The 24,506-nt window shown below is 40.9% G+C and overlaps 1 protein-coding gene across 2 annotated transcripts in view; it reads left to right on the top strand.

Moving 5' to 3' along the window:
* Positions 1 to 22,780, top strand: part of fah (fumarylacetoacetate hydrolase (fumarylacetoacetase)) — an 89,087-nt gene extending 66,307 nt beyond the window's left edge. For both annotated transcript variants that reach the window (XM_033624559.2, XM_078162276.1), the window contains exons 10-14: positions 4,664 to 4,739; positions 6,921 to 6,967; positions 10,445 to 10,546; positions 11,704 to 11,821; positions 22,214 to 22,780. In XM_033624559.2, the coding sequence (XP_033480450.1) occupies positions 4,664 to 4,739; positions 6,921 to 6,967; positions 10,445 to 10,546; positions 11,704 to 11,821; positions 22,214 to 22,290 (420 nt within the window). In that variant the 3' untranslated portion in view covers positions 22,291 to 22,780. The remainder of the gene's footprint in view (positions 1 to 4,663; positions 4,740 to 6,920; positions 6,968 to 10,444; positions 10,547 to 11,703; positions 11,822 to 22,213) is intronic.
* The last annotated feature ends 1,726 nt before the right edge of the window (positions 22,781 to 24,506 follow it).

The raw sequence follows: 24,506 nt of genomic DNA, 5'->3' as shown, positions 1-24,506 counted from the left end.
TAACTTAGTAAGTTAGAATAACTTAAATGGAGTACTTTGTACTTAAATTAAGTTGGTTTAACTTAATTAAGCATGTAGATGACAAAAAAAAATCATGTTGTTTGTACTAAAGTAATTGAGTTTGCCTAACTAGAGATGTCTTGTGGCATTTAATGAATAATGGCTAAGTTGAAATAACTTAAAAAGATCCATGCAAATTGTTACCTCAAAGTTGAGCCAGCATATCATTTTTTAGAGTGAAATGAATATGAATATGGAAGTAAGAATATTCACACCTATTTAAGTGATGCCTACATAGGCACATGCACACACACCAACCACTCTCACTCTAACACTCTTGCACTAAACATGTACAATTTTACACATACGCGTATACATGCAACTGTACACACACCTGTATCTCTACTTACATTTACATACATATATACAGACATACATACGTACACATAGACGCACACCCCAACATACATCTACACATATACACACTACATATACATATTCATAAGTATACATATTAAGGCTGTAACTAATGATCATCTTCATAGTTGGCCAATGGTAGACTATTTTCTAGATATGTATGTAAGTATATATGTATATATATATATATATATATATATATATATATATATATATATATATATATATATGTATATGTGTATGTATAGACAGACATATGAACAGATAGACATCAATGTCGATATACAGACAGACAGGTATGCAGACAGATAGGTGGGTAGGTAGGTAGGAAGGTAGGTAGGTAGGTAGGTAGGTAGGAAGGTAGGTAGGTAGGTAGGTAGGTAGGAAGGTTGGTAGGTAGGTAAATAATCAGCAAAGTTGAGGAGGTGAAATCCAGTGCATATAGTCATAGCCAAGTGGTGATGTTGCTGTTGCGTTACAGCTGACCATCCACATACAGTTTGTCAACAGTCAATTTCCCATTTCACAGTAATGTTTCATGATTGGTAGCAGTTTCTTTCTCCTGTCCTGGGGATATTGATCATTCATGCTGTATGTGGTTCTTTTCAGCTCCCGTCCTTTGCTTTTTACAAACTCTTTTTGTGTTTAATGTTCAATTTTTGCAATAATGGGTGCATCTGCTGGTGTGGTTTTTCGTGCTGATGCGGTATACTCGATGGAAGGTGTTGCTGTATATGGCGTCTTGTGTTAGTTTCAGTGCTGAGTGCATAAATTCCTTTACTGCATTTTCTGGGTTTTCTTGGGTTTGTTCAGTTATTCCTGTGAATATCAGATTGTCACGCATGCTGTGGCACTGGATGTCTGGGATGGTTTCTTTCAGGTTTTTGTTTTCAGAGGAAATGGTGTGGACCTGGGCGGTGGAGTCAGTGTATACTCTTATGTCAGTGTGAAATTATTCCAGAATTGACAGTTTGTTGTTTATTGATTCGTGTACACTGACCTCGATGGTGGTGACTCCATCATCTGTTCCAGTGGACCAGTCTCATCTCAGGTGCTTCTGTGGGGGGCTCATGGTGCGTAGTCTGTAGAAGTAGTCGCCGAAGTTTTCCAAGTCTTCCAGAGTTTTGAATAGAGTAGAATAGAATTGAATAGAATAGAATAGAATAGAATAGAATAGAATAGAACTTTAATTGCCATGCAACCAGAGTCGGTGGTATTTGCTTTCGGTACATAAATAAACAGGACACTGCTTCATGGTCACAACATCAACAAGTGCATAAAGACATACATGATAAAGTGCATACAGATATCCACAGAGCATATTGCGGAAAACAATAGCCCTGTAGCCAAACCCCCCCAACGTGACACACCTGAAATCCAAAAAAACCCACATAACAAAAAAAAACAACAACACAACAACAGTACAACACTATCAACAACTACAACAAGTCCATATGCATGACTTGATATGCACTGGTGATGGTTTGTTTGTTTGTTTGATAACTGTTTCCAGGAGTTTTAGCAGTAGATTGATTGTTTGGTTGGTTGGTCTAGCAGCAGTGCACTGCCATGTTGGATCTCACCTGTTGTCTTGTGATGTTCTCGAACTCTCATCTCGCCAGGCACCTCCTGTCACCTGGCACCCTTACTCAACTAATTTACTATTGTCCAATTTTGGTGAGTCCATTTGAATTATAGCCTCAGTTTCCTGTTCTTAGCTGTCTGGAGTGGCACCTGTGTAGACCATCTTCTTCAAGGTTCAGCTTGTTGTTCAATCAGAGATGGTCTTCTACATACCTACAGTACATATGTATATTACTGCACTATATTCTTCCTGCTGTAACTTGTGTCACTCAGCCCCCCAAACACACATGCACACACAGACCTGCATTTATTTTAACAGGCATGACAGCATCCATGTTACAAAGATGATCATGTTATTTTCAGACTTCACAAAGGCTTGCTAAATCTGATTCACATAACCATAGTTACTCTCTCCTGCTTGCCTGCTGACGGCAAGAGAGGAGAGGGAATGACTGAGTTACTCTGAGCAGATGCTTTTTTAATGAGGGCACCGAGCTTGTAGGTCGAGGGACTTAAAAATGTGTTTGGGCCAGACTACCTGTATTAATGACAGGTCAGACAAAAGAAAAAAAAGGAAATTATAGCTGCTGCGCAGCGATGGGTCGGCTCCGGGCATTTTTAGGCAATTCTGAGCAACAAGCAGAAGAATTGGAAGACATTTAGGAATTTAGCAACACAATCTGCCTTTTGCATCAGCTGAGGCTTGAACTCTCAACCTCTCAGACTAAGGATCAGTTTCTATCTCACTGAGCTAATTAGTCAGTGACAATTCATGTGTAGCTTCACAAACTGACTAAGCCAGACGTGCAGGTTTAGCAGCAGTCCATGCATGGAAAAGCAGATTTCAAAGCACTGTAAAAAATTCAGTTATCGAAACAAAAATCTGAAAATACACATATTGCATCTAGACTACATGGAGATGTTGGTAATTTGTTTGTAACAATGATTGATTTGCTCCATAAGTGAAAAACTGATGTTTAAAATTGCCATTTTTACATTGACTCCAATTGTTCACATTAGAGCAAAATTCAAAATGCTGTAAAAAATTCAGTTTTTGAGATAAAATTCTGAAATTTGCCACACATCATCTACCATGACTCTAGAATTTTGTCATTTTTTTCACGAACATTGAAGATTTATTTAGCAAGAATTTGCATGTATATGTTTACAGTACCATTTACAGTCAAACATTTTGATGCACTGTAGACTCAATTTTTGATAAATCAAAAATCTGAGAAATGTAGTTTTTGTAGGACAGTCTGAAGATGCTCTGTAGCAAGTTTGGTGTCAATTGAGCAAAAATTGTGGGAGGAGATAGGTTTAAGAAGTTTTACAGTTTTTGAAAAAAACAGTGATGAACTTCATAATTTTTAATAGGATTAAATATACAAAAGTTTCAGTATTGGGGCTACAGTTTGATGAAAGTTGTGAAGTTGTAGCACGTATGGTTGATTTGTTATGAATTTTCAAAGTTTTGAACTTTAGATGCTTGCTGTAGCGCCACCATCAGGACTACTGGCTTGAGTTTACAGCTGAGGATATCTGGCATGAGACTGGACCTTTGTGCAAAGTTTGGTGAGTTTTCACCCATGGGAAGTATGATTTCCTCGGAAGAAGAAAGAAGAAGAATACCTTAGCTGCCCGGATCCTAAAAAGGAAAAAAAGACAGTTGTGTCAGCCCAAAAGGCATTTCGGCCCACTGGGAAACTGTAAGATCAAGAGAGAAGAGAAGCATGCAATAGTGAATAGTGGATTAAATTCTATATGGAGTCACCGGACCGTGATGTAGAATCACTTTAAGATAACTGTTGATCCAAACTTCTTGCAGGCCTTACTTTGTATTACTTTGTATTCTTAGAATGGGTTGACAGACTTTTACATTTGAGACATTTGCATTGGTGTTACAAGACACCTAACGTTATGCCTGACTCGTTACCTGACGCTCCTAACGCTGGTAACTGTAACCTTTAACTAAGCTTTGTTATTTCCCTGCGGTGTGCAATTGGACTTGAACGTATGCCTCACTTACCTAATGTGTGTAGATCTCTGAGCTGTCTAGGGGGTAAATGGGTTACTCACCCTTCATCAGACCCTACCGCTACTGTACACCCCGACCCGACGCTTGAGGCGTCCCCTCCAGTCAACGGCCAGGCTGGGCCAGCAAAAGCAGCGTTGTTGTGATTTTTGTTCATGGGGGGGGTTGATCGCGAACCCAGATCAGGTGAGGTGTGTAGTGGTTTTCCCGGATTGGTGGATTTTGTCTCCGGATTTCTGAATGTCTGTCGGAATCTTCTGCAGAAATGTGGCATGGCAGTCTGTCAGCGTCTCTCAGGTGTGTGAGCTCCTAGGAAGGGGAGTTACCCAATACCCCAAGTGGAACATCAGCCTCTCCCTGCTTCCTAACTCCACCCCTAACCGTACACCTAGGCCTCCTAATTATGTGCCACAACAATTGGCTATTACACGCAAGTCACAAAACCATCCAACTCTGGTGCCACCCGAGGGACCAATATTACATTGTTATCTCAACAGTGATAAGGAGTTAAGGATAGAAAAGGTGTCTGGTCTCTCTCCACTCTAGTTTTGGTGTATGTAGAGGACATTAGAGCCACCTTCCCATTTTTTCTACTTAATGTTGTTTCTGTTTCTCCCCTTTCTGCAGGATCCAGATCCCCTCCCCTACCTGCAACACCATGATGCTTACACTTTCAACATTAATCTGTTTGTGTCCCTTAAAGGTATTGTACCCAAAGTCACTATCAGCCAATCAACTGTAAGGGTTCTCTGTGTATTTGTGCATTCCCACACACACTGCTCAGCAGTTAAAGCCCTGAGGTGATTAATTGTAATAAGTAGCTGTGGATCATAAGTGCTATATCGTAGGCAACTGGACTTGCTTGTGTTTCTTGAAGACATTTTGCCTCTCATCCAAGAAGCTTCTTCAGTTCTAAATGACTGGTACTGAGGTTTTTCCAAAGGCCCAGTTGGGAAGCACTTCAAACCTGTGGCTACCCCAACAGTCTTGGGATCTCTCCCCAAACGACTTCACACCCATTCACCCCTGGCCCCACCTGAACCTAACGACTCACATGGTGTTTTTCAACTATTGGTTAATAGCTGCACCAGAGATGGACTTTCTCCAGAGTAGGTCCAACAGCCAGGCTGTTTGCCTCCAAGCGGGTAGCATTGACGCCTCACTGATCGTAGCCAACCCTCAATGACCCCGCTTATCCTCCTCAAACAAGCTGTGTGTGTTGCTCAGAGTCAACTCACTTCTGTCTGCAGGAGACCAGAGAGAAAGGCATTTTTAAAGTCTCTGTGTGTTCAGCTCTCAGTACCTTTGTAGCTTATTACTGAATCTCTGCGGTTTGGAATTTAGTTTGTCCTGTTTTACTCTGCTGTATTTTGCTGCTTCATGTTCACTATCAGCTACAGTATATTAGAAGTTGTGTGAAGTTGCTGCTCGAAGCTGCATTTCCTTATTTTGCTGTGTCGCAATTAAAGTTTTTATTGTGAAGAATCTCTAGGAAATTAAATATGTTTATCACTAAATTAGTGGAACTTTGTTAACGGCTTTTCTTCAATAAGGGCAAGTGTAATAATACCGCAGAGAGGAAAGTTAAAGCAGAAACAGCCACAGTGAGATGTTGATGGAGAGCTACAGACAACAGGCTCTAACTGCACCTCTGTAAACAGCTCACCTCCAACAGGTTAAACTTCTTTTACCTGCCCTGCTGTGTGATGGAGAAACACAGGCAGCAAAAATAACAGGGGACTTAAGCCTTGAATCAGCCCAGTGCTTTTAAACGTCATCACTAAAGACAAGCTGTCATCAGTTTAAAACATATCTTCAAGCAGGTAGCCCTGTTTAATGGGAATGCAAATCGCTGCTGTGTTGGGCTGATAGCCCAAACCAAGCCAAACCAAGCCAGTCCATGACTGTAAAAAAGGGGTATCTGAGGCATCAGCCCTAACAACCTTATAGACTATTCCTATACTCATTTTGTCTTATTGATCATTGTGTTAGCCTATTAATTACAGCAGCTCCTTCCATCATTGTATTATTATTTGCAATGACTTATTTTCTGCACATAGCTTTACAATACCATGATTAATTTGTTAACATGATTTATGTACTAAAGTGTTCTTCAGTTTTGAAAAGCAGATTGTAGCACCACCATCATACCTCTTTCCTTTAATCCGAATCCTGCTTGCCTATATTTACTTGAATAAAATGAAAGAATTAGGCCTACCCTTAGCATTTGACTTACTCAAAGAAAAAAAAACTTCTTGGTTCTCACGCAGAGTCTACAGTTACGGGTTGAGCTAAATCCTTTTTGTTTGTTTTTTTTTGTTTTTTTTTAAATTTTGATTTTGCTCCTCTGTTTTATGTTGCTATCGCTGAAACGGAAGTTCATATTTTTCTACTTTTAGCTGATTTATCAATGAGTTATGTTAAGGCTTAATGCTGACAACTCATTTATGAAACCCAATCAAGTATTTCCCTTTGCTTGGGTGTCCTTTGCTTTGTTTTACTCTCTCAGACGTGGATAACTGTCAGCGGTTATCCACGTCTGGCTTATGCCACTGTCAGTTCCCACTAAATTTAATAGCTGCATCTAACTCCAGAACAAAACTATTGCTCACCTTTCTTCTCAAAGAACTTGGTAAGGAGTTGTTTCCCCTCACTGAAATCCACACCATGCACAAACAGGATCTACACAGACAGTAATGTATGGAGATATGTCAGAGCAGGAGGCTTGATTTTACCATGGCTGAAGGATACATACCATTGTCATTGTTTTCAAAGCCTTATCTCAACTTTTGCTCTAACCCACAGCTGTGAGTCAGGACTACTGTAATATGTCATGGAGTGAATGTCTGTTTTCAATACAACGTTTTGCTCTTTGCCCTTTAAGGACAGGACATGGCAGAGGCAGCAACCATCTGCAAGTCAAACTTTAAGGTAACAACCTAGTTTGCTGAACCAGATCCACTGTAACACTCTCTGCTACATTATGTTTATAGTAAATATTCCAGCATATAGGCTGTTTGTGGTATTCTATAGGTCAGTCACATAGTGTTTAGTATCGTGTCATCATCTGATTTGGACTTTGTGATAATGGTCTTCAAGTCTCTGGTGGTCGTACACGTGCTGCGCTTTTAACTGCCTGTAAAACACGAGGTCAGGCGCTGAGTGCTATTCTTGTGTCTTTTCTGTGCCAGCTTTCAAGACCGCGGCAGCATGTTACATCTAAGGTTGCCAAGCAATTAGGTTAGTGGCCTGCGGCCTCGTGCCTACGACTGAATCACAGCCGTGACGTTATCACAGTACAACATCATGAGCTCGAGTGTGATATTGCTTTTATACAACAGTTCAACAGTTAAATAAGCAAGGCTAATTAAGAAATGTTGAAAAATGAGGACAAAATAGATAATTTAAGCATTTTATTTGTCTTCCGCCAACAAAAATAGTTCCCTCAGGACTCCGCTGTCACCGTTGCTATATAACGCAGACATGGTGCGCCAGGCACTTACTCTTTATACACATTTATCTGCACGTTTCCATTAATTGTGCAGCCGGTGAAATAAGTCTCTGGTGACTGCATGGTGGACTGTGCCTTCACAGGCACAGCCGACTCTGCCTTCTGATCTGACAGTGTGTTGCTTTTCTCCAAGTCATTGAGCTCCGCTGATGAAACACTGACAAACCTGGATGTGTGCTCAGATGGATTCAGCTTCTCCTCTCCCTCATCTTCCTCTGATGACCATTCATGGTTCAATTCAAAATTTATTTTAGGAAATAAATCCATATTTTTGGCTGTTTGACAGTCAATTCAATCAATCAATTTTATTTATAAAGCCCAATATCACAAATCACAATTTGCCTCACAGGGTTTTACAGCATACGACATCCCTCTGTCCTTATGACCCTCGCAGCGGATAAGGAAAAACTCCCCAAAAAAAACCCTTTAACGGGGAAAAAAAACGGTAGAAACCTCAGGAAGAGCAACTGAGGAGGGATCCCTCTTCCAGGACGGACAGACGTGCAATAGATGTCGTACAGAACAGATCAGCATAATAAATTAACAATAATCCGCATGACACAATGAGACAGAGAGAGAGACAGAGAGAGAGAGAGAGAGAGAGAGAGAGAGATGCAGGTAATGACAGTAGGTTACAACAACATTATTGAAAGTAATAATATTATAGTTATAGTTCTGGCTACTGTGGTACAATATGTTGAAAGTATGTATTAATATCTGGCAGTATACATGTGTGACAATAGTCATATGTGTATAATAACAGTAGAAGTATGACTAATGACTAATGATGGCAGCAGCAGGAGGCATCTGGCAGGACCACGGCAGCAGCACAAACACACACGTCATGCTGTCCAGGCACCGCTGCGATATGAGTTAATCTGAGAGACAGTGGAGCACAAAGGCTCCGGAGAAGAAGCCGAGTTAGTGACATCCAGAATGGCCGAGTTAGCAAGATGCAGTAATAGAATACGAGAGAGAGAGAGAGAGAGAGAGAGAGAGAGAGAGAGAGAAGGAGAGAAGGTGCCCGGTGTATTATAGGGGGGTCCTCCGGCAGACTAGGCCTAAGTCAGCCTAACTAGGGGCTGGTACAGGGCAAGCCTGAGCCAGCCCTAACTATAAGCTTTATCAAAGAGGAAAGTCTTTAGTCTTAAATGTGGAGACGGTGTCTGCCTCCCGGACCGTAACAGGAAGATGATTCCACAGGAGAGGAGCCTGATAGCTGAAGGCTCTAGCTCCTGATCTACTTTTGGAGACTTTAGGGACCACGAGTAACCCTGCGTTCTCAGAGCGCAGTGTTCTGGTGGGATAATAAGGCACTATGAGCTCACTAAGATATGATGGAGCTTGACCATTTAGAGCTTTATAAGTTAACAGTAGGATTTTAAATTCAATTCTGGATTTTACAGGGAGCCAGTGCAGAGAAGCTAAAACAGGAGAAATATGATCTCGTTTCTTAGTTCCTGTTCGTACGCATGCTGCTGCATTCTGAATTAGCTGGAGAGTTTTTAAGGACTTACTAGAGCTACCTGATAATAGAGAGTTACAGTAATCCAGCCTAGAGGTAACAAAAGCGTGGACCAATTTTTCTGCATCTTTTCGGGTCAGGATAGGCCTAGTTTTCGCAATATTACGCAACACAGTGGATGAATTAATTAGCCTACAACGCAACTGCTGACCTAACTGACACTAACTGTCAGTTTTGATTTGATTGTTGATTGCAATCAGCTGTGAGGTGGAGTGATACATACACAGTGAAATAACCGTGATGTTGTACTCCAATATTGTCACGGTTTTACTGTCTCTCGACCAATCAGATTGCAGGGCCGGAACTGTTGTATAATTTACACTGTAGAATAAACGAAGAAAAAAAGAGGAAAAAAAATCCTTTTTTTTTCATTTATTTATTTATTTATTTTTAACCGATGGATTTCCAGATTGGGTGAAACTAGATGTTGAGAAATAGGTCTGTATTTGTTACTCTTATTAACAGCAGTTTCAGGAAGTATGGCCAAACAATATTTTTCTATGCTTGAAATTACTTACAACTAAAACACTAATAGATTAAGTGTAATGAACATCTTGAGTAACAATATCTAGGAGAAGTGGAGCTGAGGCTTTGTCAAATCCACCTCTGAGGTGGGATCCAAATAATCCTGAAATTTGGTATCAAATTGATCCAGATCTCTGCCTTAACTTTTGAAATACCCAAATGCAACTTTTATCTGGATTAAAGGGAGGATTGGATTACCAGATCTGAATCCTGATCCTCAGGATCAGATCCTCTTGATCTGTGTTGAAATACCCAGTTTTCAGATCAGATCAGGATTTAATCCAATCTGGCCAGGATAATCCTATCAGATCACTTTGAAATACTGGGCCCAGTTGATCACTTTTCCAAATACAGTTTTTCTTGATCACTTACACACTATACCTTGACCTTTAAACTAAACATCCTAAACAATGGCGCCATCTACCAAAAGACAGACACATTTCCCAAAACTATAAACACTATCCACCTGTTTCCACACATTTCAATATTCAAAACTCTTTTTGCAAAACCTTACAAAAAAGTGGCATAACTCTGTGTTCATTCAGAAAACACATGCTCTCAATATAATATTTTTTCTGAATGCCTACACACTATCAGTGATTCTTGAAGTACTAATCTCTGAAACCATTAACACTTGTAGCCAAGTGTGCCAAACTGAATGCACAATCTCTGTTTGACACTCACCACCTTCATTCAGTTTGCAATTTACTGTAAAAACATACTTTGTGCAGTTATAACACAAGTCTTACAGTCTGCCTCCCCTCACTTGTTAGGTTCTACAGTTTTTAACTATGTCTCTCTCTCTCTCTCTCTCTCTCTCTCTCTCTCTCTCTCTCTCTCTCTCTAGTACATGTACTGGACCATGAAGCAGCAGCTCACCCATCACACAGTCAACGGTTGTAATGTCAGACCGGGAGACCTGCTGGCTTCTGGTACCATTAGTGGACCTGTGAGTGCCTGCATGTACAGTATGCTCAATACCTGATAAATACTACTTAAAATGGATACTAAAGTTCCCATTTCCAAAGTTTTGCAAAACTCAACACACACACACACACACACACACACACACACACACACACACACAAAAGCTTACACCAAACAAGCAAGACATTATACATGTTTTGCAAAAGCAAACAATTTTAACACACTCTTCAAATTTCTTTAAAAATGTGTTTTGTGTCAATCCAGTACACATACCATCATTCAAATTAGTTAGTATACAGTAAGTGAGGAAACACTTGTAGCTGTTGCTTCTTTTGTGTGCAGGGAACAGCAGTTTGTAATTAAGTTTTTTCATACAGTTAGTAAAGACACATAGAGACAAGTATCCAAATGTGTAAAATATAGATGTGTATTCAAATATGGGAAAAACATGTTTTCTTCCTTAAAATGTTCTGACACACTTTAAACAACAAAAGTACAGCAGAAGGAAACTTTTGTTTCTTTTATTAAAAAGAAAAAAGAACAGCCAGACATTCACATCTCTCTGTCCAATTTTGGCATCCACTGGTGTCCACATGTTTACCCGTGGCCAATTTTTAGTGCTCAAGCCCTGATTTGTAAGTGAATTAATTGGTTCTCATTCATGAAACCGGAAGAACTGTTCGCAGAAGAAATGTACGTGTATTTTGGCATTGATCAGTATGTTAGTAGCTTTTTTGTAGTTACTAACAAAATCTACACCTGCTCATAGTGCTTGTATAAATTAGGAATGCACATAAATATTTCTTGTCATTATTATAAATTACAATTTTAATGATATAAAATTGTGTTGTGCTCTGTTATGTTCACAATATGAAGTTGCTTTTGAAACATGTAAGCTAAACATGACAAAAGATTAGAAATACAACACATTTAGTTGAATTATTTGGCATTTAGCAGAGTCAAGCTTCAGATTAGGTTTCTTAGAAATATGAATGGCTCATTAAAATTGACTTAATACATGTGTTTTCTACATTTCTTGCCATTCCCACTCAATTCTATCAGGAGAGAGAACTCCACAAATTTACCTCTCTGTCTTCTTTTTTACATGTGCAGTACATTTAGATTGTACAGTGATTAAAATCTGTACTCTACTGTACTGTGTGTGCTGTATCCCAACAGGATCCAGGAAGTTTTGGCTCCATGCTAGAGCTGTCATGGAGGGGATCTAAGAGCATTGACCTGGGAGGAGGAGAAACCAGAACTTTCCTCAAAGATGGAGATGAAGTCACCATCACAGGTTAGACCAAATCCTTGACACAACAGCTAGATAACTGGATAGTTCACTGGAAACATGTAGTTTTTATTTTATTTTTGGAATTAGGGCCCATGCCTGGAGTTTCTGGGGTGGTGTCCTGGAAAGGGTATTGACCTGAGACTCTATGGTTCTTCTGGAGGACTTCAGCGCTCATATGAGCAACAACGGAGAAACATGTAATGGGTTGACTGGGAGGAACTGACTGCCTTATCTGAACTGAAATGATATTTTGTTATTGGACCTCTGTGCTAGCATGAATATCATTAACCCATGGAAAGAACACTTTAAGGATCTCTTGAGTCTGGCCAACATGTCTTCTGTGGAGGAGGCAGAGTCTGAAGACTCAGGGGAAGCCAATTCCGTATCCCTTGCAGAGGTTGCTGAGGTAGTTAAAAAAGCTCCTCCATGCAAGGTGTCAGGTGTTGATGAGATTGGCCCTGAGATGCTGAAGGCTCTGGACATTCTTGGGCTATCTTGGCTGACACGCCTGTTCAGTGCTGCATGGAAGTCAGGTACAGTGCATGTGGAATGTCAGACTGGGGTAGTGATTCCCATTTTTCAAAAAGGGAACTGGAGGGTGTGCTCCCATTATCAAGGTATCACAGTTGAGGTGATATATGCAGTGTATTTTTGGCCATTTCCAGGTGCTGTATTTAAACAAACTCCTCCTGTAAGTGTAATCCAATCAACTTCAAAGTTTGTATGTTCTATCTAAAGACCTTGGAGATGAAAAGTTGTTAAACGCTTGAGTTTGGTCGAAACCATGTGGTTGTGGCAAGGTCTTAAAAGTCTGTGTTTTGTCACAAGACAGGAAGTGGTTTGTAATAGGGCTGGGCGGTATACCGGTTTGTACCGAAAACCGGTATTTATTTTCGTTATGATATGAATTTTTCATATACCACAATACCGGTGAATAGCCCAAACAACGTCCGGAACGTGCGCGGCAGGAAAGTGTTTCAGCAGGGAACCATTTCACCGCTGCACACCACAGGCACGCTTGAGCGGGTGAGAGTGAAAGCATAGAAAAGTTTAGAGGCGAGAATGGCTGCCGGAGAGAGCAAAAGCAAAGCAACTGTACACGATGACCCAGAAGAACTCATGCCAAAAAGAGCAGTGTTTCCCCTATATGTAACTAGCAGCGGCGCACCGCCGTTTACAATTCTCCTCTGCCCTCTGTATCGCGCACGGCGGAGTTTCGCCCCGATGCGCGCGCGCACACACACACACACACACACAAAGCGCACGCAAACAGACAAAGCGCACACACACAGGTAAACACACTAGAGCACGGCTCAGACCGCATTTTCCTGACCGAAGACGACCCGTCCCGAGTCCGAGACATTTACGGCCAGGCTCCACCGGGCACGTCAGCGGCGCGACACGTCTGCAGCGCGAGTCCCGTAGCAGCTCACCCCCCGTTAATCAATTACAGCGGCTCCACCGGCAATGGGAGTGGCGCAACAACCCCCGTCTGTCGCCCGACAACTCTCTATTTTACGCGGCTCTTTTATTTTTGTCACGCTACGCTCCCCTACGCGACCCTCCAGCAGACAAAAACTACATGAAATAGTGTGCTAAACGAGCACAATGTGTTTTTAAATGAATAAACCATTATCAGAGGTGATATGTGATGATTTTCTTTCATGCATTTACCCATGTTTATCCGTGACATTGTGTAAATGTCCGTGGCGGACATTTGAAAGCGAGTAGATGACAAACAGTACAGTAAACTTGTAGATAACTCAAATATATTTAATAACTTAGGTGGAAAATGCTTTAACATTTCATGCGGCCTACATGCAGCCTCTCGGTTCGGCAAATGGTAAACAACCCTGCTGGCTTCTCTACGTGTCGCTTCAGTACGCAGTCAGTGGAGCCCAAATGAATGGAGCGGAGCGTGTGTTGTGTTCAGGCGTTGTCAGGTAAATAACAAATTCCGGCACTTGAATAGGCCATAGCACAACACAGCAGCATGTCAAGTTGGCCGAACCTGAGCAAAATACCGTGAAATACCGTGAAACCGATATGATTTTTTCTTAAAACCGTGATATGAAAATTTTGTCATACCGCCCACCCCTAGTTAACTCCACTGTACATGGTCCAATAAAGCCTAGTCCACACTGACCTGTGTACTTCTGAAACCGTGTATTATTCTATGCGATTTGGCTGCTCTCTGTTGGCAGGCCCATCGCTGCTTTCGTGGTAGTGTAGTTGGTCATTCAGGCGCCTCTGCTATTGAATTAGGCCACACTATTTTTGTGGATCGGGTTGTTTTTATTTTCCGTACTTGCCTATTCCGGTATTGACTCTGACTTCTGATTGGTTAAAATGGCCTTTCCGTTAGAAGTTACATCGCCACCTACTGCTTTGGCATGTGTATTACATCACTTGGTAATGGGTTTTGCAGTTTCATGTGGATATCATATTTTTTTATCACACCACTCGTGTGGACAAATTTTTTTGGAACTGGAGCCCGAAAAACTTCGGTTTCAGAAGTACACGGGTCCGTTTGGACTAGGCCTAAGGTAGGAGTCCCTGCCTGAATACAACTACATGCCAATATTTAGTTATAGCACCTACTGACAACCGGAAATGACACATTTTACACTTTGATGTACTACTCCCAGCAAGATGACAGGATCCACCCAAAGCTTGTTTCAAAAAGCTGTAAGACCTTAATGATGCTGATGAGTTTGCTGAATGGCCTTGCCGTGGTGTGGATGCTGTTTTGAAAGTTTCACCATAAAACAGGAAGTTGTTGTAACTACAGCTGACATTGTCCAGTCTGCCCCAGATTTCTCATACTTTATAACAGTCCCAGTCTCAGGACATATACATGCCAATATTGAGTTATGGTTATAGCGGCCCTTACTGGCAACAGGAAATGATATGTTTTATATTTTAATGTACTCTGTCTAGCGGGATGACCAGATCCACCTCAGATGTTGTCAGACAAAGCCAAAGACCACGATGATGCTTTCATATGAAAATTAGAGAGTTTTTGTTTTGAATGCAATTGCGATTATGATGCATTATTTGCAATGAAACAGAAAGTTGTAATACCTTAAGTGTACATTGTCCAATCTGAACAAAATTTAATGTTCAATCAGATTCCAGGCCTGAAGACACCGGCATGCCAATTAGGTATCATAGTCATTGTGCCACCTACAGACAATAAGAAGAAAGTACGGTGGCGAGAGAAGTCACAACACACGCAAACTCCACAACACCCGCAAATCCACACAACACACATTAAGAAAACACCCTCAAATTCAGAAAACACATTCATCGATTTCGCAACACATACGCTGCAAATCCTCACAACTCAAGCAAATAAGAAAACGCTGCAAATCCCCACAACACAAGCAAACGAGATAACGCGATGCAAATGCTCACAACACAGACAAGAAGCTGAACGCTCCCCAAAAATGAAAACACACGCCAAATTGAAGACGACAACAGAAATGTTTGTCATTTTCTGTTATCTCTGTTCTGTGGACTCAAGAATAAAATCATATAATGTCCAAATATACTTATGATATAATGATGGCTTAGGTTTCATTTAATTTTTTTTCTCTAAATTTTATGGTGTGGATATTCTTCAATACCACAACTAACTAAACACGTTCTATTTTTGACTTTAAGCTACAAATAACTGATATTGTTTGTTAGTTGTCAATCAAACACTGGCCCACCCACTCAGAGGCTTGGAGTGAAGTAACATTTCTTACAACCTTTTAAAGGATTTTTTCTGTCTTTTAATAATAACAATAGGGGTGTCCCCGACTAAGAATTTTCATAGTCAAATCTGATTTGACAGATTTTTCCTTTAGCCGACTAATCGTCGAATCATGTTGTTTTCCCCCTGATTGATTAATGAGCTCATTTGCATCAGTTTCCGCTCCAGAGAAAAGAGCTAAAACACCCAAATAAACAAATTTAATTCTTCAGTTGGCATAATAAGATAATAAAAATAAAAGTAAAAGTAACCATAAAACAGTTTTCCTTCTTTCTGACTTCAAGTTACTTCATTAATCAACTCAGGTTCATACAAGTTCATCCACACGGACCGCAATCTGGAAATCCATCAGTAAAAAAAAAAACAAAAAAAAAAACAAAAAAAAAAACTTTTTTTTTCTTCCTTTACCTCTGGAGGCACAGCCCGGAGTTTTTCGACTAACGGAAGTACAGGGGCCTCTGTGATCGCTCACACCCTTCACTTCCGGCGGTGCCCCCAGGGAATCGCCGTGTTGTTTACAAATGCTTCTGGTGGAAAACCAGCAGAGTTTAGCTATATGTCACATTTTTCACGTCATTATATCACCATGTAGATAATCTGATGTTTGTTAAGTCTATAAACACAATGATTGAACAGATGTTACTATTTGTGTGTGCACGTTTTGTAATTAATAACATGGTTATCGTAGATTAGCTGGGCTAACCGTTAGCTGTTAATGTTAGCCGTTAACGGTGTCTGTAATAACCACAGACTGTATAAAAATAAAGTAATAACTCAATAAACAGTCCGTGAATAAAATATTTTTTCCAGCGGATAGCTTAGTTACAACATGATTGAGCTAGCAAAGCAGTTTTGTGTTGCTATGTGTGGTATTTATTCAGTTATGGGAAATCACGATGTCTAGAAAGCATCAGTGGCTGCAGCTGACGGGACAGTTAGCAAAGCTAACATCAGGACGTGTTGTGGAAATTCTCTGCTGCTGGTGAATAATGAAATAGAGACTTCTGCCGGCCGACAAGGTTTTTTTATTTTCTTTGCAAAGAAAAGGTCAATCAGCACACAAGCGGTCAGAATGAAGAAAGACCCCGAGCATGGGGAAAGCTTAAAGATTTATACCTTAGGACCGCCTCTTACGGTGTGTTTCACACCCTTCTGTCTGCGACAGGGAGCGGCGCCCCTACCCATTGTTTTCACACTCTTTCGTCTGCTGCAAGTATTGGCTCCGACCCCCTAGGGTGTGTTTTACACCTGGCGTATCCTGCAGGATTTTGTATCTAGGTGGGAGGTTAAGAGGTCTAGACATCTGTGTATTTGAAAACACAAAGAATACACAAAGAATAATGAAATTACAATTACAATTCCCCCCTTCTGATTATTGATTAATCACTAAAACAAAACAAAAAACAAAAAAAAGAAAAACAAAAAAAAACCAATATTTACAAAATGTCATCATCAGAGTCAGTGTCTGCGCTGGGGTAATGATGGGGATCAGGAATGTGAAATGAGGCTGAATTTTGATCGGCATTGTTAACGTTCACATGAACATATGTGGAGGATTGGATTATCTAGCCAAGAGGGCCATGAGTCATTTGCTACTGGTGGGGGTCGAATGGCATCTTGCATATGTTTGATGATGTCGGTCATGTTCTTGGATTCATCAGGGACATAAAAACAACAAGAAACATTAAGTATTTTGCAAATACCCCCTTTTTCAGCTAAAATAATGTCAAGAGCAAGTCTGTGTTGGATAACTGCTGTTCTAATTGCAAACATTTCAGTGTTGATTAAGGTAAGAGCCGCTTCAGTTTGGTTTGCTAAGGAAAGAACAGACCAAGCCAGTCCATTAATCTTGTTCAGGGCTGCAGCCGTTCCACCTCCTAGAAATAGGGACCAACCAACATTGGCGTTGGGAGAAGTCCAGGGGTCAGCTAGTACATAACCATCATATTTGGAGGGAACACCAGTAATATCTCTGTGAACTCAAAAATGCGTGGTAGATTGGATGTTGGTGGTAGGAGCCTTCTTATGGAAGACTTTAGTATCAGTTGCGACAATTGATGGATGGCAACAACCGGACCACTGAAATAGAGGTGGCAAATCATGATAGGCCTTTCTACCGCAAGACCACATTATTCCTGGTTGGGATGAAAGTTGTCTAAATGGGCAGGCAAATCTTGTCAGGGTGTTATTAGGCCATCTGTGAGAACAGTTGGTTGATGTTGTAGTATTCACAAATACTCTAGTGTGACAACTTTACCGGCCTAGGTAAGGACCTGATGATGATGTTGAACAAACACAAGTCTCTGCATGCTGTAGAGGAACTTCAAATGCCATGTTACTAGCGGTTGAACGGGAATCAATGCAGGTAATATTGGGATGTGGAGCAACTGAGACATTACTCCTGATTTGTTGGCCAGCAATCAGTAACATCATCATTCCCAGGGGGACAGTGCATTTACCATGATCTTTTCTGCCCCAAGATTCTTTCATGTGGCCTTGTAACACAACATTTGCTGTCAGAGGTTTTGCTTGCCATCTAGCTGCTAAAGCATGACACACCCAACAGTCACCAGGAATCTTCAACTCTTTTTTATGTAAAAGAGCTAGAGCACATGCACTGTTGTCATTGCATTGTCTGAGGGCTTGTTGCACTGTGTCATCTTTGTGATCAGCGATGTATAAGTTGTTGAGGTGGTTGTCTTCTATCTCAGGTTGGCGAGGCAGTCTTAACATCTGACAGCATGTTAAGTGGGGCGTCATATGGGTCTGGTAGCCCACTGACTATGACTCTGAGTTGTCTGTACATATCAGAGCTTGGATATTCAATTCCACACCAATATGTGCCTGCATCAGTGGATTTGACATCAGAGATGGTGATCTGGGCTCCGTTGGAATTTGGAATTTTTGTTATTATGAAGCAGGGATCTCTGTTTGGAGCAAGGGTTTTGTCAGTAGCAGCCACGATCAAGTGCTAATCGTGTGGGCCGCAGGGGTCTCTGCATAGGTACTTCTCATATTTGGCATAATATGCGTGAATTTGACCTGATTACCAAACAGTACAGGTGAATGTTGCACTTTGTCCTTCTGTCAGAGTGACAGTCTCGGCAGGTTTGTAGGTGTAGGCCTCTATCAGCATAGCCGAACATGATAGGGTCAGGATCAGGTGGTACATGGTGTAGTCTGGTGGGAAAAGGTTTGCGTTGTTAGTCCTGCACGTCTAGTTGGTGTCTGTTGAATTCACGGGTTTATTTTCCGTGTCGTCCTCTGTTGAACTCGTTCGTCCTCGCGTTGTTCGTCCTGGCGTTGTTTGTCCAGTGGTTGGCGTGAACCCATGTTGCTCTCTCAGCAATCTTCACAGCAGTATGCGTTGTCAGGAGCACCTGGAATGGACCTCGCCAGCGTTTGGAGTGCCAGTGTTTCCTTCTTAGGTCCTTTATCACCACCCAGTCGCCAGGTTGGAAATCATGGAGTGATGTGGAAGCTGGTGGTGGAAGGGCTGATTTCACCTGCTGAGAGATTTTTGCAATATTGTAACATGTCATCCTCACATAGGCCAGTGGAGGGGAGCGGCCTGGTTACAGGTTCCACTCCTAGGGATGGATGTCTGCCAAAAAGAATTTCAAAAGGACTCATGTTCACTCTGGACCTTTTTCTCATTCTCATATGCATTAGAACAATAGGCAGAGCTTTTGTCCATGGCAGTCCCGTTTCCTCACAACACTTAGCCAATTTTGATTTCAGAGTGCCATTTTCTCGTGCAACAGCACCTCCACTGGCAGGGTGGTATGCACAATGTTGTCTGAGGTCAATGGCAAGAAATTCACTGATTTGGGTTATTGCAGAATTGACAAAGTGTGAGCCATTATCGCTGCTCAGTTCAGTTGGTATTCAAATGTTCAAATGGTCTTTCTGGTGGTGGGTGAGCAGCGTGTGTGAATGTTTTGGTTTTACCTGTGTTATGTGTTGCACAAACCATACATGATTGACAAAACTTCTGCGCATGAACTGAAAACCCTTTGGTGAACCAGTGTTGAGTTATGGCATCCAACATCCCCCCTTTTGACACATGGTCCAATCCATGTGTCAGTTTTGCAAAGTGAGGAAAGAAATGTTTGGGCAGGCAAGGTTTGTCATCGGGTCCCCGCCACACTGCTTCTTCCTGTATGGCACCGCAGCATCTCCACATCGTCTTTTCTTATGGTGTGGCAAAGGACTGTATTGTTGTAAGGGAGTTGAAACAAACAAAGGATCAAGGACAGTGGGTTGGAGTGCAGCTCTTTTTGCAGTGGCATCACCTCTTGCTTTTCCTAGAGAGACAGAATCTGAGTTGTTAGTATGAGCAAGGCATTTACAAACAGCAATTGAGTTTGGGAGCAAAATGGAACAAAGGTATGCGCACTGGAGAGTCATCACAGGGAACAATTACTCCTGCTGCTTTAAGAGACTCAAAGACTGGTGTTATGCCATTGAATTTTGGAGTGATGACAACAGGTTCACAGTCTTTGATGAGGACAACATCATACTTATGGACAGCCCACAGTGTCTTAGGGAACCTCCTGTAGGGCTGTAATAGCTGTAGGTTGTTCTTCGAACAAAAAGGAAAAAGATTTAGACGTGCTTTTAGGCACCAGCTGGATTGTTCTTTGAGTGTGCACAACAGATGTTGAAGTTTTAGAGTAGCACTGCAGTGTTGGTGAAAATAAAATAGATTGATCAGATGTTTCTTGCCAATCGGCTGCACGCTGACATGATTTTATAAATGGGCCCAAATCTTCCCAGTTATCTGATGTGTGTTTTGCAAATGTGAGGTGTGGGACTGAATGGTCCATGGTGTACATGTCACATTGAGCTGGTGTGAGAGAGACTGATATAGCACATTTGTGTTGTGTCCAATAAATGTGTGTCAATGTGAGTTTGTCAAATCTCTCCCTCAACCAACCTTCCTCATATGGATCATCAGGTCCTGGTGACACATGAGAGGTGCAATGTAGGTCCTCTGGTGTCATGAAATCTGTCGAAGCTGTTAAAACTGTTTTCCTAGCTTCTGTAACAAGCTCAGAGGTTGTTGATGGTTGCAATTTCCACTGATATGCATATCTCAGGTTTGGGGTGTGGTGGAAAAAGGAGTGTGAAAAATTTGGTTCCAGATCAGATAGTCTGTGAACTTTGACGCCTTCTGGGGTTGAGATCAGACAAAGGCCTAATTTGCACATCAAGTCCCTGCCCATCAGGTTAATGGGACAGACTTCAGAGAGCAAGAATGCATGTTTGAAGCTTGTATTTGACTCATCTGCACATTTGAGTGGGACAGTAATGTTCTCCCTAATTGTTTGACCTGATGAACCAACAGAGTACACATAATCTCCACTTAATTTTGGTTTCTTAGTGAATTCTAAAGCTTTTATCACAGAATGTGTGGCTCCTGAGTCAACTAAGAATACAACATTTTATTCTGTGAAGGTCAGTGTTGTGGAAACTTTTTGAAATGATCAGATGTGTAGTGAACATATGTTAGAGCAATTGCATATTTTTTGTCTGAACTCTCAATAGCTTGTGTATTAATCTGTGTATTTTGCTAAAATGTAAACAGTGTAACAGTGTCTACAATGTAAATTGCAGAATCTGTCTTGAGAGATTACACGGATCGTGCGTCACCGCTCTCAATTGTCGGACAAAAAGTAGCCAAATAAAAAAATCAGAGTCTATCAAGAAAACAATCAGAAGTGAAATTCGTTTCAAGACACTTCAGGTAAACGAATAATCCTTCAAAAAAGTTTGATTTGAGAGCACATAACTCCTCCTAAGTGTTTGTTTATGCGCTCCGCCGCCGTAAATCATCACTACATGATTCCCGAGTGCGGCACCGCTGCTGCTCACCTCAGGGGATGGGTCAAATGCGGAGAACAAATTTCACACACTGAGGTGTGTGACAATCAGTGGGACTTTAACTTTAACTTTAAATCACCGTAGGCCTCGATGCTGCTCTGATGGTCCTGCAGCGCACTCACTCACCTCATCTTATTTGGATCGAGCAACTGGGTGATTTATTCATGCCTAGTAATGATTATGCCTACTGATTACACGCACGCATCATTTTCAATTTTTTATTAACAGAAATTAGGCTGATGTTTGTATCAAAATAAGCTATATATCATGAATTACTAGAAAACAAATATATTCTATGTCTAATCAAGATGTTCAGCAGCAGTGAGCACCCCCATATAGTCAGAATGGTACGGTCTTGTTTCATAACCACATTTTGCGACGATTCGATGGCGAGACTGGCAATCGTATAAGACTTCTCCGAATCGAATCACCAAATCATTGACTATTTGGGGTCACCCCTAAATAACAATATCAGCTATACATTTAAACTTCATTAATTCATTCATTATCCTTAACTGCTTATGCTGTTAAGGGCTGTGGAGGCGCTGGAGCCTATCAACCAGCCGGTCGGCCGTCAGGGTTCAAACCCCAAGCCCTCTTTTTCTGCACCACCGTGCTGTACATCTGACAGAATGTTTGACTGCAAATGGGCATGACCTCTGTGATTTCAACAGGCTTGCATACTGATTATTATGACTGTATTCACATGTTTCTGTTTATAGTAATCACCCATCTTTTTCTTTTTCTAGGTTACTGTCAAGGAGATGGATATAGAGTGGGCTTCGGACTCTGTACAGGAGTCATCCTCCCTGCCCTGCAACATTGAAACACGCTTATTGTTACTGGAGTGGACATCCTTTTGTAGAACATAAATACTGAGACACAAACTTAAACACTTGCGGTGTCTCACACTGCTTTGACATTTACTGACGATGAATGGAGACAACCACAACCAAAACTCCACACAGACACACATCTTTAGCTTAAAATGACATATCCAGTGTAATTTAATAATTGAGGAGTTTTTTTCAGATGTAGTGGACATAGTCTCAGAGCTCTGTAGAGCTGTGTCCTTGTTAAATAATTCCTCTGCAATATTCATCTAACAGAGGGATGCTCCTACATTACGTCACTGTGTTACTGCTATACCAGGATCGGTGTTATTGCACAACTACATTGGGAATTTCTTCCAGAAATGACAAACTCATTTAGTCAGACATATAGTATTTGTTATTAATTTAAAGTCATTTTCTGTCTTTTCTTATCAGCAAATTTTGTGCAGACCCAAACAAACAATAAATTGATTCTACTGACAAGTTGTGTCACACAGTTGTGTGTGTATCAAGCATGATATATATTGTTCATGGTAAATGGTAAATGGACCTGCATTTGTATAGTGCCTTTCTAGTCATTCGACCACTCAAAGCGCTTTTTACACTAGGAGTCACATTCACCCATTCACACACACATTCAGACACAGGTGGCTGAGACTTCCATACGAGGTGTCACCTGCTACTCAGTTCTTAACTCACTCACACACTGATGGAAGCATTATTGGGAGCAATTTGGGGTTCAGTATCTTTCTCAAGGATACTTCTACATGTAGACAGGAGGAGCGGGGGATTGAACAGCTGATCTTCCAATTGGTGGATGACCCGCTCTACCTCTGAGCCACAGCCGCCCATTCATTTGTGCCATAGAACGCTGCTGGATTCCAAAAACTATTAAAACAAATCAGTGAGTCACACTGTTGCACTGGGTGACCTGTTCCTCCATTACCACAAACACACACACAGTGTACTTTATTTTGACTCAGTCAGTCTGCTGCTGGAAATACCAAAGGACAACATGTGGATTAATCCACAGTTGGCTAACTCATGAACCGTGAGAGTTAAAAAGAAACAGTATTTGAACAATGTGTGGCAATTTGGCTGATATAGGCCACGGCCATTTGTGCAAAAAAATTTTCCGACATTTTGGATTTTTTGGTATACACATTTTTGGCTTCTTTTGGCACATATTTCACCTTATCTTCACCAAACTTAGTACAAATCATTTTAAGATGACCGGCAACACAATCACAAGTTCACTTTGGATATCACATCCTGTAATTGGTTAGCAAACCTTTGAAAGGGGTGGCCTCATGCACCTAATGGGCAAAAACTCTTAAATGCTAAATTGGATTGCAGTCAAAATGGGGATATTGTACACACAGCCACATTGCTTATAGTAACATTAAAACAATATTTTTAACAGTTCATTGACTTCAATAAAATGAAACTTGGTAAACAACTACTCCATGAGTATATGCGTCACATATTTAATAATTGCAGCAATAGCCCCACCCTGTGGCCATTAATAAAACGCCACCATACTACTTAGTAACTGCCACATCTCCTAAGTATAATATTCCATGGTAACTACTGTAAATTTAGCAAAGTTGTACAGATGGGGATGCTGAAAAAGTCTGTAGCACTTTATACACTCTTACCTGTAGGTGGCGCTAAAAGATGTGAAAAATTGCTGTTCTAACAACAGCTGGAAGCAGCAGCAGAAGCTAACAGCTTCCAGCTTTCATACCTTTTCCTCAGAAAATGCAACTATTCCAGTGTAAGATAATATTCTAGTGCAAAAAAAAAATCATTCGGAAGTTTGACTTTTCCAAACTTGGGTCTGAAGTGTTTATTGCCTTTGATTGTGTTATTATAGTGGATGATTTTAATAATCCTATTGATAATTTCAAAGATGACAGAACTATATGGTGACCCTGAGGGTCAAATGACAACATTTCAGACAAGACTACGACATTTCACAAAACACAACATTTTCAAAAACACTTTTCAGAAAACACTACAGTATTTCACAAAATACAACATTTCACAAAGCATGACAACATTTTCAAAAACACTACAACATTTTACATAACAACATATCACAAAATACTACAACATTTAACAAAACATTACATTTCACAAAACACCACATTTCAGAAAACACATTTCACAACTCTGCAACACTCCAAAAAAGGCCCTAGGCGTTTTT

Source organism: Epinephelus lanceolatus, chromosome 2, assembly GCF_041903045.1.
Source record: "Epinephelus lanceolatus isolate andai-2023 chromosome 2, ASM4190304v1, whole genome shotgun sequence".
NCBI lineage: Eukaryota > Metazoa > Chordata > Actinopteri > Perciformes > Serranidae > Epinephelus > Epinephelus lanceolatus.
The sequence above is the reverse complement of the archived record's forward strand: the minus strand, read 5'-3'. Positions and strand labels throughout refer to the sequence as shown.